The sequence below is a fragment of the Malaclemys terrapin genome, chromosome 2 (genome assembly GCF_027887155.1).
Source record: "Malaclemys terrapin pileata isolate rMalTer1 chromosome 2, rMalTer1.hap1, whole genome shotgun sequence".
NCBI lineage: Eukaryota > Metazoa > Chordata > Testudines > Emydidae > Malaclemys > Malaclemys terrapin.
In genome coordinates this window covers 87,809,030-87,826,655 of record NC_071506.1, presented here as the reverse complement: position 1 = coordinate 87,826,655, position 17,626 = coordinate 87,809,030, and the positions used below count along the sequence as shown (strand labels likewise).

The window sequence follows — 17,626 nt, the reverse complement described above, 5'->3', positions numbered from 1 at the left end:
TATTATGGACATGTATGGATAAATCATTAATTAATTACAGAGGTAAAATCTTCACATGACAAAATATAAAAGTTTACTGTTACACAATAGTTTTATAAAAGACAGCATAAAATATCACATATTCGAGAATTCACCAGTACTATTACAATATTGTCTTATACGCTATACTTCAGAAGCCAGAGGTTTTAAAGTAGTAGTCTGACCTAACCAGACATCTTTTACACATACAAACTTAAAACCGAACAATAAACTTTTTTTTGCATCCAATAAGATTAACTACAGTAAATGTATTTACAGCTTTCAAATTCACAAAACAAATGTGAAAAAACAAAGAGCAAGAGTATGACTGTGGTGGGGCGACTGCCCCACACCCAGAGAGAGTGGGCTGTGACAGGCCTAGGCGCCTGCGTAGACGCGCGGCCAATCAGGGAAGGGCTTACTGGGAGCCAATCAGAAGGCAGATTGGAGCCAGCCAATCAGGGCCCGGCTCAGCCACATAAAAGGCTGCTCAGAGTGAGAGCAGTCAGTCTGTCCCAGGCCTTCAGAGGGGAAGGTCTGTATCCAGAGCTGCGAGGCCAGCACCGCGGACAGCGCAGTGTAGGCCAGCTGGAGAGAGTAGGAGAAGGCCCTACTCCATAGCCTGCCAGGCGGCAGGCCTGGGAGGAGGAGGCCTAGCGTAGAGAAGGGCTGTTGGGGAAGCGGTCCAGAGGGATAGTCAGAGGAGGAAGGAGAAGGAGGACAGCGAGACTGTCGCCCGAGGGCCTCTGGACCGGGACTCAGTAGTGGGCGGGCCTGAGTCCCCCCCCCTTTTTCTCCCCCTTTGTTTGCTATGGTGCCCTACGCACAGCCATAGGCTACAGGGAGCAGCCAGCCAGAACCACGCCAGGTCCTGGACTGTGAGGATCAGGCTTGAAGGGGTGGGTCTGTTGTTTACATACACACCCCCCCGGAAGGGGGTGTGAATGGACAAAGGGACACTGTCGGAGGACAGTGCTCCAGAAGAGGACGCCGAACGTTGAGAGCAACGCAAGTCCGTGCACCCCACAAAGGCGAGACGAAGGCGGGACGCCACCCGAAGAGGGCGCTCTACTGGCTCAAACTAATTCCTGTACTAGTTTCTGTACATCATATAACAAGCAGTATATTAGTTTGTGACTTGTCAAAATCAGGATTACATTACTTTATATTTTCTACAGTTAAGTGAGTAAAATGTGATACAGTGTTTTTCATGCATTAGTTTTTCACCTCTTGTGAACTAGGACCAAGTTCTGATTCAATTCAGTAAGTAAGAATTTGTAAGTCTTATCTCAGTTTATCACAAAATTGCCACTTATGGCTTGTCTACACGTGGGGTTTAGTCTGCAGTAACACAAGTTTGTCTGGTGTGAAAATGCCTACATACACACAACGTAATTCATTACAGTGCCCTAACTCTGCAATCACCGGAATCCTCTTTCAAGCTGTGCTAAGTTTGATACAACTTGAGGTAGTGCAGGCTATTGTTCATTTGCATGCAATGCTGCCACACACTACTTTGTCAGTCCTCCAACTGCTATCCCAAACTGCTTTGTGTGTTTGTTACTGATCTGTCTGTCTGCCTGTGTGCTTTCCCCTGCTCTGGGATCAAGCTGACCAGATGTCTCCCTCCCCTGCTTAAAAACTGGCATAGGGCCAGAATCTGCCTATTTGCTCTTGGATTCAAATAGATCAGCATTGCTGCATATTACTCCAGAAGCATTACAACAAGCCTCGAGCAGCTGCTTGGAGCTGTGCAAAGAGCCTAGATCTCTTCGCCATCTCGGGAGAAGCATTGATGCAGCAAGCTCTTGTGGCCAGTCAACAAATAAAGACGTGTTTGTGGACATTGCTATGCAGATGTCTTCAAAGTGTCACAACCAGGATGCTGACCAGTGCCAGACCAAAAGCAACAGCTCAGGAGGGCTTTCATTAAAACCAGGGATGCCAGAAAACAGTCGAGACAGAATATAATCTGTCCTTTTTTTGAGAAGCTGGACAGGATTTTGAGCAATGACAGCATTACTGAACCCAAGGAGGGTTGTATGTAGCCTGCTGTGCCCCTCCCCTCCCAACCTATGCCGATGACACGCAGCAAGAATCTTTAGAGAAGGAACATGAGGAGGGCAGTAAAGAGCTCTCCCCGCAAAGCTAGGATGTGTCTGGGACTCAAGACCTTGAAACCAACTGTGTAAGAAGCAAGTCCAATTCCCAGCCAGATACCCAGGCTGAGATTAAGGAGGCAGATCCTAGAGAGGGAGCCTTAGCATGTAAGTATCTGTCTTTACAGCATATTATTATATTCTGCTGTCCTAGCTTCTGTTCCCAGTGTCCCATGACCACAACCATTTTTGGCAGATTTGAGCTAGGAGCTTCTCTGAGGCCTGGTCTACACTACGAGTTTAGGTCGAATTTAGCACAGTTAAATCAAATTAACCCTGCACCCATCCACACAACGAAGCCATTTACTTAAACATAAAGGGCCCTTAAAATCGATTTCTGTACTCCTCCCCGACGAGGGGAGTAGCGCTGAAATCGACATTGCCGGTTCAAATCAGGGTTAGTGTGGACGCAATTCAACAGTATTGGCCTCTGGGAGCTATCCCACAGTGGACTATTGTGACCGCTCTGGACAGCAATCTGAACTCGGATGCACTGGCCAGGTAGACAGGAAAAGCGCTATGAACTTTTGAATTTCATTTCCTGTTTGCCCAGCATGGAGAGCACAGGTGAGAGAGACATGCAGAGCTCATCAGCACAGGTAACCATGCAGTCCGAGAATCGAAAAAGAGCTCCAGCATGGACCGTATGGGAGGTACTGGATCTGATCGCTATATGGGGAGACAATTCCGTGCTAGCAGAACTACGTTCCAAAGACAAAATGCCAAAACATTTGAAAAAATCTCCAAGGGCATGATGGAGAGAAGCCACAATAGGGACTCATATCAGAGCCACGTGAAAGTTAAGGAGCTCAGGCAAGCGTACCAGAAAACCAAAGACGTAAACGGAAGGTCTGGGGCAGAGCCGCAGACATGCCGCTTCACGTTGAGCTGCATGCAATTCTAGGGGGGCCGCCACCACTACCCCACCCCCATGCCTGACGATAGTGACTTTATTTCCTTTGAAAGCAAGCTGTGATCGAAGGGAGGAGGGTGGGTTGCTTACAGGGAATGAGTCAATCAAGGGGGCAGGTTTTCATCAAGGAGAAACAAACAGAACTTTCACACTGTAGCCTGGCCAGTCATGAAACTGGTTTTCAAAGCTTCTCTGATGCGCAGCACTTCCTGGTGTGCTCTTCTAATCACCTGGCTGCACGTAATCAGCGGCCAGGTGATTTGCCTCAACCTCCCACCCCGCCATAAACGTCTCTCCCTTACTTTCACAGAGATTGTGGAGCACACAGCAAGCAGCAATAACAATGGGAATATTGGTTTGGCTGAGGTCTGAGTGAGTCAGTACAGTGCGCCAGCGACCCTTTAAACGTCCAAATGCACATTTTACCACCATTCTGCACTTGCTCAGCCTATAGTTGAATAGCTCCTGACTACTGTCCAGGCTGCTTGTGTATGGCTTCATGAGCCATGGCATTAAGAGGTAGGCTGGGTCCCCAAGGATAACTATAGGCATGTCAACATCCCCAACAGTTATTTTCTGGTCCGGGAAGTAAATCCCTTGCTGCAGCTGTTTAAACAGACTAGTGTTCCTGAAGACACGAGCGTCATGAACCCTTCCCGGCCATCCCACGTTGATGTTGATGAAACGTCCCTTATGATCCACCAGTGCTTGCAGCACCATTAAAAAGTATCCCTTGCGGTTTATGTACTGGCTGCCCTGGTGGTCCAGTGCCAAGATAGGGATATGGGTTCCATCTCTCGCCCCACCACAGTTAGGGAATCCCATTGCAGCAAAGCCATCTACTATGACCTGCACATTTCCCAGAGTCACTACGTTTAGTAGCAGCAGCTCAGGGGGAGGGGGAGACTGTGGGAACTATGGGATAGCTACCCACAGTGCAACACTCCGGAAGTCGACACTAGCCTCGGTACATGGATGCACACCGCCGAATTAATGTGCTTAGTGTGGCCGCATGCACTCAACTTTATACAATCTGTTGCCAAAAATCGAATTCTGTAAAATCGGAGTAATCCCGTAGTGAAGACATTCCCCGAGTCTCCAGCCCTTGCTTCCTTGGACCACACTGTCTGTTCTCCCCCCTCTACATATTTTCAAAATGGTGATTGGTCTGGCCAGGCAGTCGGCTTCTGTCTCATACTAATGCCCCAACCATTCACTGTTTAAAAGCCCATTTCATGGAGGGCACATACCCATCTACCTATTTTCCTTTCCTCTCCCTGCATCTATCCTGTGGGTCTTAGGTCCATTTGCTCTCTGAGAAGCCTGAGGTTGGAGAGGAAAAAACACACAGAACTACTCGAAGAGAGCATTGCAGTGTCCAGAGACAGTGTCATCATGACAAAAGACACTATGGAGAAAAAGGGATGTGGAGAGACAACTGAGAAGCAGAACACTCTGCTGCAGAGCATGCTGCTAGCAGGCACACAGACAATCTAATGCGCTCAACCAGGACCCAGCCATCTTCTGCAGCCCGTGGACAATATGGGGTACTGGGAACACCAGCATATGTTCTCTGCTGCACCCCTGCAACCATGCTCCCAGAGACCATTTCCCTCCCTAGCCCAAGGTCAGGGCAGTGAAAACAATTGCACCTGGCAACCCAGCTTTTAGACCCATCCAACGCCTTTGATTTAGAGCCCTGACACTGAACACCGTAAGGCCAAAGAACAAGAAGAGGCAAAGGTAAGGTGTATACTTGCCTGTGAATTGGAGAGGCCCCCCTCCCCATTGTTGTGTTCTGTCCTCCTCTGTACTGTGTCACTTTAAAACTGCATTTCATTGTTTTAATTAAAGGTTTATTTCTGGTCGTTATATAATAAATTGTTGTTTAATAAGAAACATTAAAAATTCGTTCAGGAAGAACGGACAATACATTTTACACAGAAATCTTTAAACTGAGCACGTCATAGGCTTTTACAAAAATATAAGATAAAATTAGTGCCACAATGTGCTACTTGTTTCACCCCATCGAAGACACTGTAATGCTCACAATCCATTTGCCCCTCTCGTCAGGATAAAAGCTGGATATACAGCTGCACAATTTAAATGCTCTGAGTCTCAGGCCTGAAATCAACAGGCGTCCCTGACAATTATCCTGGCTGTTTCCATTTTTCAGTAGATGTCTTGATGGCTGCTCAAACCTCTGAGCAAGTCTCTGCAGTCTCAGCCTACCACCCATCATTAAGGCTTTCTCCCTTAGTCTCACAATATTGTGCAAAATTCAATATGCAGCTACAATCTTAGGCAAGTTTTTTTCTGCAACTTCTAACCTAGCTCATAAGCACACTCAACTGTCATGCTGCAACTCCTGAGGCAATAGTTAAATAGCTCCTTCCTTCAGTCCAAGTGGCCTGTAAGTGAACATCTACACTGGAATAAAAGACCTGTGGCACGACCGCAGCTGTCTTGAGTCAGCTGACTTGCAGGGTCCCAGAGATTGAGCTCTAGCCCAAGCCTGAACGTCTACATGCCAATTTTACAGCCCCGCAGCCTGAGCCCTGTGAGTCCAAGTCAGCTGACCCAGGCCAAGTGTGGGTGTTTAATTGCTATGTAGATGTACCCTGAATGGCTTCCTTAACCAGGGAAGCAGAGGATAAAACAGGTCTCCCAGGATGATCAGAGCAATCTCCATGCCATTAGACTGGTGTCCATAGTGATCCTGGGGACAAACTCTCTTTTATTCATTAAGGTAAACAAAGCTGAATTCTGAAATATCCTAGCATCCTGGACCTTCCCAGCATTTTTGTTTGTGAACCTTCCATGGTGGTCAACCATGTTCTGGGAAGACCCTGGAAAAATACCCTTTTCTATTGATCAACTCTGAGCCTTCATGAGGATGGCAAACAATAGGCACGTGGGTCCCATCAAAATCCAATACAGTCTGGGAACCCCATGTGTGCAAATTCATCAATAATTTCCTGACCATTACCAAGCTTTATAACCCACTGCAACAGTATCTTACGCATGGCATCACATCCTTGCATGACCATGGCCCCAGCAGTCAATCTCCCTGTACCAAATTGCTTTGCTATGGACTAGTAACATGCAGGAGTGGCCAGCTTCCCAATTGCAGTGACGACCCACTTCTCAATGGGTATGGAGCACCATACATTGGCACGCTGCTGCTGCAGCAGTTTCACGGCTACTTCAGCACAGATCTAAAAAAAGGTTGCCTTTGCAATCCTGAAATTCTCTTGCAACTAGTGGTAATTCCAGGTCTTCAGAACAATCCTCTCCCACCAATTCTTAGGTCGGAACAGTGTTGCACTGTGTGAAGCTGATCTAGGAACCGTTCCTGTAGTGCCAGTTGCTCGGTGTCATCTTCTTCCTCCCTTCCCTGCTGCTGGAGAAGATGCTACTCCGGTAACATCATTTGTTTGGTGGTGCTGAAGGTGAAGTCCAAAATTGAAGCCACCCAGCTTCGAGAGCTCAAATAAGCCCAAGCAGCCTCTGTGTATTCACAGTTGCCAGCAAAGCAGTGCAAAGGATTGTTGGGTCCATGCTGGCTAACAGCAATTCAAAAATGGCATTAGTCCACCCAGAAAGAGATGAAGCATGAGGCAGATCATAATCATGGGATTTTTTAAAAATTTGACCCAAGACCCAGAATATACACTGGCTTCCGCTATGCACCCCACAGTGCACACAAGAAAAATTCCAGAATGCACACTGCTCAGCAGCAAAGCAAAGGCCCATGGGACACCCTCCCAGAATGCCATGTGTTTAGTATACAAGAAGCCCTCACAACTGATGCAAATTGAAAGAGGGCATAGCCAGCCTGCGTGTACGCTATTACTGTGGCTTATGTACAGTGCATCAAAAAGCATGTGTCAACTCAACTAACCCCCCCTTGTGTAAACTAGGCATTTTTTTAAAAAGGGATATGAAACAAACATCAGTCACATTATTATGTAACTGAAATAAAAAGTTCTTTTCTCCTTCCTAAGACTTGCATTTTTAAACTTTTTTGAGACAACTGAAAAGATCAGAAAAAAATTACAGAGTTATATACTCCCTTTATGGTATAACTGTCTATCCTGTCTATCTAGATTCTTATATCACACCAATAATTGTTTTACTTGAATACACTAATCAGCATATAAAAACAGGGTCTTGAAATGAAAAGTGTTAGACAACCTTAACTACAGGGGTTGCTACAAACTCTTTCTCTAATAGACTGTACTAGCTATCGTTACTAAAAGACAGTCAAAACATGCAAGATGAGGTGAACAAATCTATATTCTTTTATCAAAAAAAAAAATAAAAATAAAAAAGAGGTTATTTATAATGCATTTTTCTAGTACTGTGCAATTAAGGTTTAACTCTCTAACCTGAGCAACTGTCTTCATCATCAGAAATAGGCACCTCCTTTTTCAATAGCAGTTCCAGTTCTTCTGTTTCTGCTACATCAACTGGTCTCTCACCATGTTTGTTGGCCTGAAATGGATTTCCACCATGTCGAAGCAGCAGTTTCACAATCTGCAATGTGAGAACTTGGTTGTTACATTTTGTAAGAGCTAAGAAGTGACCCACTAAATGAATACAAACATTAATTGTGCATTCTTCCTCATTTTTGCCTTCTTGAGTAATAATCTCCAATTTGACATGGGCTCTGTGTACTGTAATGACATAACAGAGTGCTCCAACCTTTTACCTACGGAGGCCCAGGTTGCAGAACTGGACTTCTGGGTTGCATACTACCTGCTGAAATGGGATGTAGCCCATCAAATTAAGGAGAAAAAATGCACCCCCTCCCCAATTAAATGTCTTCAGTTGTTTGGACCAAGCAACAGCAGGGGGAGCAAAGGAAGGAGCCGCTCTTCACTCTTGTTCCCTCTGCTCCAGCACTGCTCGCACTCACCCAGCTGCAACTCCTGAGCTCTCCCTTACTCTCCTCGACCCATCTGCACAGCACTCTGCTCTGAGGAAGGGAAAGTGGCACTTCAAAAAGTGTAGTGACAAAAAGCCACAGGTGGTTTTGGGGTTTTAGGAAGAAAAGGCTGTGAGCCACTGCTATAAGATGATGAAAAACTGGAGGACCATAACTTTTTATTAAGTAAAAATTTACTTGTTTTCAAATTAAAAAGAGGTTCTAACAATTTGTTGATTTTAACTAACTGAATCAGACAAGGCAGCACAGTGAGTTATTTTTACCAAGTATGCATTCCTATGCCATGACCTATTCCTCTTCTCCATAACTGATGGCTGTCTCATACCTTCCCGCCAGAACTCTCCTCTCCTTCCAACATTAACCAGCGCTCTCTTTCTCTTCAGACCCTTTCAATATCCTGCATTATTTGGCAGCCAGATCTGAGCAGTTGGCACGTCTTCCTGGAACTATTGAGCTCTCCCTGAGTGCTTGAGGGAGACAGCAGAGGAGCTTACAACTGAGCATGCAGGTAAACAAGGTACTAACCCAGCACACAGCAGCAACTGAGACCTGTAGTACAGGCCATGGCAGTAGGCAGTATCAACATAAGCCTTTCAGTGTTGCTTGAGGCTCAAGAACTTCGTAGCAGTAACTGGTGCGAGAGTGAAGTGATTGGCTAGCATATTTTTTTTAAATGCATAAGACTTGAAATTTAACTTGTGATTAACAAATGAACAGGCCAGACAAAATCAGTGGGGGCCAGAAGTGGGCCATCTGAACCAAATGGACAAAAACCCCAAATAACACTATATAATAAAATTAGTAAATTGTAAAAGTGTATATTCTATAACTGGGTTTAGAGGTACAACTAGAAAAAAGAAAAGTTTGTCCTTATGTAATTCAGTAGTTGTAAAATGAATTTCTGGTAACTCATTACATCAACTGGACAGCTGTGATTCCTGCTCAGCTCTCTCAAGTAGATGAACTAATAGGAAGATTTAAAATTTTTGTTGCCATCGCTCATTTGGAGGATAATTTCTTTCCCAATCCAAAATACTTTTTGTAACAAAACAGAAAGCACTGAACAAACAAGAGACAGCTACAAAATCCCATCTAAAATTATCTTCCTTGCCTATTGATCTAATCATATCACCAACCCTTTTTGAATCCCTCCAGTTTAAAACTTCTTGTCCTTACCTTTACAGACCTATATAATTCTGCCCTGGCTCATGCATCTCTGAACTTGTTTCTTATCACATGATCCCCTTAATTCCTTTAATGATGAAAGCTTTCATGCCCCTTTTGTACACTTCTTCCACAACTATCTTGGTGACTTTGTCCATCCAGGTCCTACATGCCTAGAACGCTCTATTTTCTGTTTTCCAAGCCACTATCCTTTCTTCATTCAGTTCCATTCTGAAGCCCCTCTTCTGCCATGATACCCACAAGAAGGAAGTCAATAATTATAATATAGCAAAAAAACTTGTCATTTTCTACTCTAGATTTCCCAGTGTACCCTGTCTTGTTTAGAATGTAATCTGTTTGATGTACAGATGATCTATGTTTTTAGTCTCGTACAGTGATCAAAGCACATAGCTTTATTAATAATCCTTATTTTATGTGCTAACAAATAAACGATCAATGACCGGAGCATCTAGTCTGCAGAAATCCTGCATAGAGATAAAAAACACAAATCCAGAAATGATGGAGAAAATAGATGGATGTAAACCTACAGAAATAATTTCAATTTCCTTCAAGACGTGACAGCAAGTAATTCTTAAGAGTATCAGGAGAAACGCTTATCTAGCTCCATACATAAGTCCATAAATAAATGAATGAAATACTATAAAAATACTTTATAAAATATCAATTTGAAATATTCACTAGAAGCTAGAGTGTAGTTTAGAAGTTTTCTGTTGAAAAACACACACAGTAGAAAAAGCCTTAGGAAAAGAAAATCTTGTTTTTTAACCTGCTTCCATTCAATAGCTTTTAGAGTCTTTCTACATTTTTTGAAGCAGAGAGTAGGACAAAAGATCTGTCGAGTACTGAAAATGGCAAAAAGCAAGACAAAAGATTTTAAGATGTCACAAAGAGCAGAATCAGGATTACATGGTCATTCGGTAGAGACTACACTAGATTCAACATTTGCACCTACAGATATTTACTTATCATTTTTCTAAAGCATACTTACATCTCTATGCCCACTGCTAGCAGAATCATGAAGTGGAGTATCATCATCCAGTCCCTGTGTGTTCACATCTGCTCCTGCTGCTATCAGAACCTTAGCAACATCATAATAACCAACATTACAAGCTTCATGAAGCGGAGTCCAACCTGTAATCATGGAAGTCAGAATGTTTAATTTTTGATCTTATAATATTAATATATTGTTTGTAACCAAACAAACCACTTGAAAACATCAGCACAAAACATAATTGTTATGTGGGTCATTTCAAAGTGGTGTGTGTGTGTGTGTGTGTGTGTGTGTATATTTTCTTAGGATATATATGTGTGTGTGTGTGTGTGTCTACACACACACACACACACACACACACACCCACCCTAAGAAAATTCCTGTGCTATACTGGACTTTATATACATAATGTGGCACTATTTGTAACACCTTCCGTCTCAAGATCAAAATGTGTTTTATAAGTGTTAAGACTCACACGAACACACTACAGAAGGTAAGCATCCTATATTTAAACTGAGAACGGAGCTCACAATGCAAGTTTGTGGCAAAACTGAGAATCTGATCAGAAACCACCACCCTAATTATACACCTCACTCCTTCCTGGTAAATAAATATTTTAGACACATCATTATTTGATTTATATGCAAATGACTGAATAAGACTCCATTTGGAATTACAACAAATCTCCATCTTAAGAAGTTTGCTTATGCTAATTGCCAATCTCTGTTCTTCTAGAGTAACTGAACATACAACAGTAATGACTGACTGCTTTCACATTGTTGAGTACAGGTGTGAATAGCACCTACCCCTTATCAATCATTCTAGATAAGCTACTGACAAATAAACCAAAAAATGTATTTCCTGATATTTCTTAAAGCCACTAGCATTAATTCTCATAATCAGGGACTTCAAGTTCCATCTTACTAAGCCATCTGACACCAAGGCTAGGTCTATACTACCCGCCTGAATCGGCGGGTAGAAATCGACCTCTCGGGGATCGATTTATCGCGTCCCGTCGGGATGCGACAATTGATCCCCGAATCGGCGCTCTTACTCCACCAGCGGAGGTGGTAGTAAGCGCCGCCGACAGAAAGCCGCAGAAGTAGATTTTGCCGCCGTCCTCACAACGGGGTAAGTCGGCTGCGATACGTCGAATTCAGCTACGCTATTCACGTAGCTGAATTTGCGTATCTTAAATCGACTCCCCCCTGTAGTGTAGATGTACCCCAAGGCTGCACATTTTCTCCACCTCACTTCTTCATTCAACCTGCAGCCCTAGTTCAACTCTCCCATTCACCAAAGGGCCATTTACTTTACTTGGTCTTCACCAAGCAGTGCTCACTCCCCCACTCTCTCCAATTTCTCTGTTGCTGAGTTACCCCTCTCCAACCATCAGCTGGCCTCTTTTCAGCATCATCCAAGAGCCTCCCCTCACGCCCCGTACTTGGCCTTTCTGTGACTTCCAGACAATCAGTATTGATGACTTCTCATCTGCTCTCAGCCCTCTCCTCCCTTGATATGGCTGTTGATTCTTTCCAGGCACCAATCTCCCATCACAAAGTCTGTCCTACCAACCTCCCATCCCTAGCTCCCCACCCCTCCCCAGTGCCAATCAGCGGGGGGGACGGGGACCTGGAGGGCCATTTAGCCTGGGCCTCAAGCTCAAAGGGGGCCTCAAATTTAGACACTGCAGTTCCGCTCTTCCAATTCAAACCTAGACCCTGTCCAGTCTGGTTTCCACCCACTGCCCTCCCCCTAAACTGCTCTCAGTAAAATCTCTAATAACCTCTTCTTGGCCAACGGTCAAAACCAGTGCTCCATCCTCAGTCTCCTTGACTTTTCAGCTGCCTGTGACACTGTTGACCATGCTCATCTCAAATCTCAGCCTGCCTTGGCTTCTGTGAGTCTGTCCTGCCCTGGTTCTCCACCTACCCCTTTAATTATCGCTTCATCAGCATGTCCACCAGAGGATCCTCCTCAACACCCATCCAACTTTCTGAGAAAGTTCCACAGGGCTCCGTCCTTGGCCTCTTCTATTCTCCTCTACACCTTATCAGTGGTTAACCTCACTGGCAAACACAAATTCAGCTACTGTCACTATGCTGACAACTCTCACATCTCCCTTTTTCCTCCAGACCTCTCTCTTGTTCAAATTAAATTTTCACCTTGTCTGTCTGACATCAATTTGTGGATGTCTAGCTGTCAGCTCAATATCAACATGGCTAAAACATAACTCCATCTCCCTCCATTCTAAAGTGCACCTCAGTACCTCATTTCCTGATTGTTGTAGACAACACCACCATTCTGCTCATCACTCTAGCTCAGGGGTCTCAAACACGCAGCCTGCGGGGCTATTTCCTGAGGCCCGCCAAGCGGCCCGTGGGCCCCCTCCCTCCCCGGGCTACCTCCAGGCCAGGGGTAAGCAAACTACAGCCGGCCCGCGGGATTGCCCCCCTCGAGCCCCGTGTCGCTCCCTGAAGCGGCTGGCATCACGAGGGGGGGGGGGGCGGAGAGCAGAGGTCTCCGTGTGTTGCTCTGGCTTCCAGGCACCACCACCACCACCACCCTGCAGCTCCCATTGGCCGGGAACAGGGAACCACAGCCAATGGGAGCTTCAGGGGAGGTACCTGGAGGAGTGGCAAGCAGCGTGCAGACCTCTCCGCCTCCCCTCCCCCAGGGGCAGCAGGGACGTGGTTCCAACTGCTTCCCGGAGCAGAGCAGAGCGGCACGGGGCTGAGGCCGGGGCGGAGCAGCACGGGGCCAGGGCAAGGGCAGGCAGCCTGCCCTGGCCCCGGTGTGCGATGCTGACACCCCGGAGTCGCTCAAGGTAAGCGGCTCCGGGCCAGAGCCCGAAGCCCTCCTGCACCCTGCCCCCCAACTCCCTGCCCTGAGCCCCCTGCCTGCACCCCAACCTCCTGCCCTAAGCCACCTGCCACATCCCACACCCCAACCCCCTACCCTGAGCCCCCTGCAACCTGACCCCCTACCGCACCCCTCACCCCTCCTGCACCCCACACCCCAACCCCCTGCCTTGAGCCCTCTGCCACACCCAGCACACCTCCTGCACTCCCTGCCGCACCCTGCACCTCAACTCCCTGCCCTGAGCCCCCGCCACACCCCTCCTGTTCCCTCTGGGGGAAGGGAAGGGGCAGAGTTGGGATGGGGACTTCTGGGAAGGGGTTGGAATGGTGGCAGGGAGGGGGTGGGAAGAGGTGGGGCGGGGCCTCATGGAAGGGGTGGAGTGGGGGCAGGGCCGGGAGCAGCAAGGGTGTGTGTGTCAGTGATGCGGCCCTCGGGCCAATGAACTAGTCCTCATGTGTCCCTCGTGGTCATTTGAGTTTGAGACCCCTGCTCTAGCTTGTAATCCAGGTGTCATCCTTGACTCAGAGCTCTATATAGGTTCTCACAATTAGGCAAAAATCTAAATCTTGCAGATTTTCTGCAAAAAACATCTCTAACATATGACTTTCATGTCCATCCACACAACTAATGCTCTTTCCCAGGCATCCTTTGATTTTGATTACTGCAACATCCTGTCTCTGGCCCTGAGAGATAAAATCTTGTCCGGCTTATATCCACCAGAATGCTGCTACATGGATAATTTTCCTAGCCCATTGCTTTGACCACGTCACACCTCTCTTTTTGTATCCCCCCACTGGCTCCTTCCTCTCTACTGCAACAAACATTTGCAGCTTGTCTTCACTTTCAAGGCCCTTTCTGGCCTATCCCCACCCTACCTATTATCTCTCACTCACTACTGAGATGCCAACTCCTGTTTCTGATCAACCAATACCAGCCTCCATCACCCACTTGTTACATTTTCAAACAAGCATCTTTGTGCTTTCTCCCACATTGCCCCTTATGCTTGGAGAAGATCTTCATAAACATCTGCAAAACTAACACATTGTCCTTCTTAAAACTCTCCTTTCCATTAGGTCTACAAAACCATGACAAGCACTAGGCTGCTGGTGTGCTAAGACCACTTGATGATCATGCTGACCAAAACCACCTGTTTCTTTATAATCCCCAACAACTAGACTGCAGGTGTGATACAACCACTGCCTGTCATGCTGACCATTGTTTCCTTGTACTCCCATCTGCCTATATCCATCTATTGTTTCGTGTCTTATACTCAGACAAGGAGCAGGGATCGTCTTTTGGTTCTGTGGTTGTACAATGCCTGGCACAATTCCTGGTCCATAACTAGGGCTCCTAGGTGCTACTGAAATTCAAAATTAATAGTAGCTGTAAAAGACAAAGCTGATGAAATGTTACCTACTGTTCTGCCCCACCAATAATGCCATCAGCCTCTTACAAACATCATTGTGCTCTCTTCTACTTTGCCACTTGTGTACAAAACAGCCTTACTGAACTGATCTGCAAAGATACGACTCTCTCCGCCTTCAAATACCCTTCCATGGCCAATTTCTACCATGATGTCAACAAAAAAAACTGGCCAATGTTTAATGAGGCAAGTGACTCAGAAGCAGGTAAGGAAAGTCTCTTTTTAGTGTAATAACAAAAACTATATAAAAACCAACAAGTGAGAGACAGACAGTATAAATAAATAAAAATGGTATAAGTTGCTGGTCTCTCTTATCACCCCATCATATATTGCTCATAATCTTCAATTAGAAGTTCTTCAAATATATACCCCTAGTTTTAGACAATACATAGCGTAACAGGGTCCTGATCAAAACTGAGGCCTCTGGATGCTCGTATTAATAATAAAAAAATATATATACACAAACCCAATCTCATCCACCAACTACCCCAGCTGCCTTCACAACCACTATAGCACAAGTTGAGAGACTTCTGGTAATTATTTTTAAGTTACAGTATTAATTCATATCAGATTTAAATTGGAATTAAGTCTGACCTCTAGTAACAAATTCGGGACTAACGCTGACTTTTAATGAAATGAAGGCATATCAACCTTACCTGCAAAATCTTTTACATTCACATTTGCGCCTAGGCTGATTAACTCTTTAACTTGTTTAACATCTCCTCGGATGGCTGCCATATGTAAAGGAGTTTCCCCTCTTTCATTTCTCTTATTAACTTTGTCTTTTTGTCTTGATGAGGAGCTTGGTGTTTTCTTTTGTGTTGGTGTTGTCTGTAAAGGATGATGCAGGTTGGAATCTACAAAATAAGTTGAAAAATAGTCAATATAAATTTTGTAGCTGGATAATTTTTGCTTTATTTATTTTACTTTCTCACCATCTTCAAATTTCAGTGTCCACAATTGGTCATGTCTTTTAATAGATTCCATAGTTTATGTAAATATCCTGTAATCCAGGGGTGGACAAACTATGGCCCGCGGGCTGGATCTGGCCCATGGGATTGCCACCCCTGTGGCACCGCGGGGCTAAGGCAGGCTCCCTGCCTGCCCTGCCCTCGCACCACTCCCAGAAGCAGCTGGCCCTGGGGGGAGGGGGGCAGAGGGCTCCATGCGCTGCCCTCGCCTGCAGGCACTGCCCCCCACAGCTCCCATTGGCCGGGAACGGGGAACTGCGGCCAATAGGAGCTTTGGGGGAGGTACCCGCAGTCGACGGCCAAAACAAATTGCTAAGGGCCAGATTTTCAAAGGTATTTATTTTAAAGGTCTAAAGGTGCAGACAGGTGCTTGGTGGGACTTTCAAAATTACCTAAGCTTCTTGGGCACTTTTGAAAATTCCATTAGGCACCTAAATACTTCCAAAAATCTGGCCCTAAGTCTACTTCACCAAAATCTTCTCACTGTCTCTAAGCAGAGAGGTGAAGAATTGAATGTATATGGACACTGAACTATCCTCTCAACAACAGAGATGGGAACCCAAAGTAAGGCAGTGTGATGCAACTTGCATAACTGCTGCCCAAAATATAGATGTTTTGTGGTTATAGTGGTTTTCAGGTTACAGGAATGTCAATTCAGCATCTTCCAGGAGTAAAAATTCTTTATAATTAAAAAAAGAAACAAACAGAAAAATGTACCCATTTGAAATAACAGATGGTTCTAGAATAATCAGAAAGTACTACTCAAGTAGAAAATATCATAAATCATGAGACTATAATTAAAGATGGTCAGCAATACTCAGAGAAAACATTCTGTGGAGACAATTTTGGTGAAGGTCTGACAGAAAACACAAGGTGAGTGAGGCAATATCTTTTTTTGGACCAACTTCTGTTGGTGAGAGACACCAGCCACACAGAGAAACTTTCCAGCCATACAAAGCTCTTCTTCAGGTCTGTGAAAGATACTCCCAGCATCACAGCAAAATGCAAGGTTGGAATAGATTGTTTAGGATAAGTAGTTAGCACATATTGTAAGGGATTTCTCAAGGTAGAGTGGCCTTTTAACACGTCTGCACTCATAGGACAAAAAGAGAGGGTTAGTGGGTTTCAAATTGTTGTAATAAGCCATAAATCCAGCATCTCTGTTCAGTCCATGATTTTTAGTGTCAAGCAGAGTAGGCAGATTTCCACTGGAAAGCTGCCCGATTTCTTGCCAGCTGTAGGCCTTGCATGAACAACCTAAGAAGTAGTAAGGAAGGGAAGTAAGGAAACAGAGGTTAATACTGTACGAAGCATAAACTTATAAGTGGCCTTGTAAATAACACTGGTCTACAATTTTTGAGACGTCGTCTGCTTCAGAGATAAAATGTGCTATTTATTATGTATTTTGATGTGTTGAATTCAAATATGACAATTAAAACAACTGATTGGCTACTGTTTCTAAGATATTTAAGTTTTTACATTTTATGTCTATGTATATTGTGTAGATAGTAGAGTTTTAATCATAAATTGTAAACCTAGGTCTTTCATTGTCTTTATGGTTGCTTTACATGATAATATTTCACCTGTCCTGTTTATGTAAAACTTTAAAAATCAGCAAAAGGGTTATATAAATAAAATGTATTATGAAACAAAAAGGCAAAAAACTATTATGTACATAGTTTAGTCCTATTCAGTGTCTACTTGGCGCTTCTTGGCTTGTCTCTTGTATTCATTAAATGGAGCATCTCTTGTCACTGTCCAGCAATAGTCTGCAAGCATTGATGGGCTCCATTTGCCCCGATAGCGTTTCTCCGTTGTTGCAATGTCCTGGTGAAATCGCTCGCCGTGCTCATTGCTCACTGCGCCGCAGTTCGGTGGAAAAAAATCTAGATGAGCGTGCAAAAAAATGTATCTTTAGTGACATGTTGCAACCAAGGCTTTTGTATGCCTTGAGGAGGTTTTCCACCAACAACCTGTAGTTGTCTGCCTTGTTGTTTCCGAGAAAATTTATTGCCACTAACTGGAAGGCTTTCCATGCCATCTTTTCCTTGCATGGTCAAATGCATCATCTCGAAGAAGTTCACGAATCTGAGGACCAACAAAGACACCTTCCTTTATCTTAGCTTCACTTAACCTTGGAAATTTTCCACGGA

General features: G+C 44.8%; 1 protein-coding gene and 1 long non-coding RNA gene across 4 annotated transcripts in view; one reads left to right on the top strand and one right to left on the bottom strand.

The window, feature by feature from the left end:
- The window catches only part of ANKRD12 (ankyrin repeat domain 12), a 116,751-nt gene that overhangs the window by 32,519 nt on the left and 66,606 nt on the right, over window positions 1-17,626 (bottom strand). For all 3 annotated transcript variants that reach the window (XM_054019248.1, XM_054019249.1, XM_054019250.1), the window contains 3 exons: window positions 15,159-15,359; window positions 10,215-10,357; window positions 7,482-7,629 (listed from right to left, as the gene is read on the bottom strand). In XM_054019248.1, the coding sequence (XP_053875223.1) occupies window positions 7,482-7,629; window positions 10,215-10,357; window positions 15,159-15,359 (492 nt within the window). The remainder of the gene's footprint in view (window positions 1-7,481; window positions 7,630-10,214; window positions 10,358-15,158; window positions 15,360-17,626) is intronic.
- LOC128832159 (uncharacterized) overlaps window positions 1-17,626 on the top strand; it is a 121,352-nt gene that overhangs the window by 42,867 nt on the left and 60,859 nt on the right. The gene's annotated exons all lie outside the window — the stretch shown is intronic.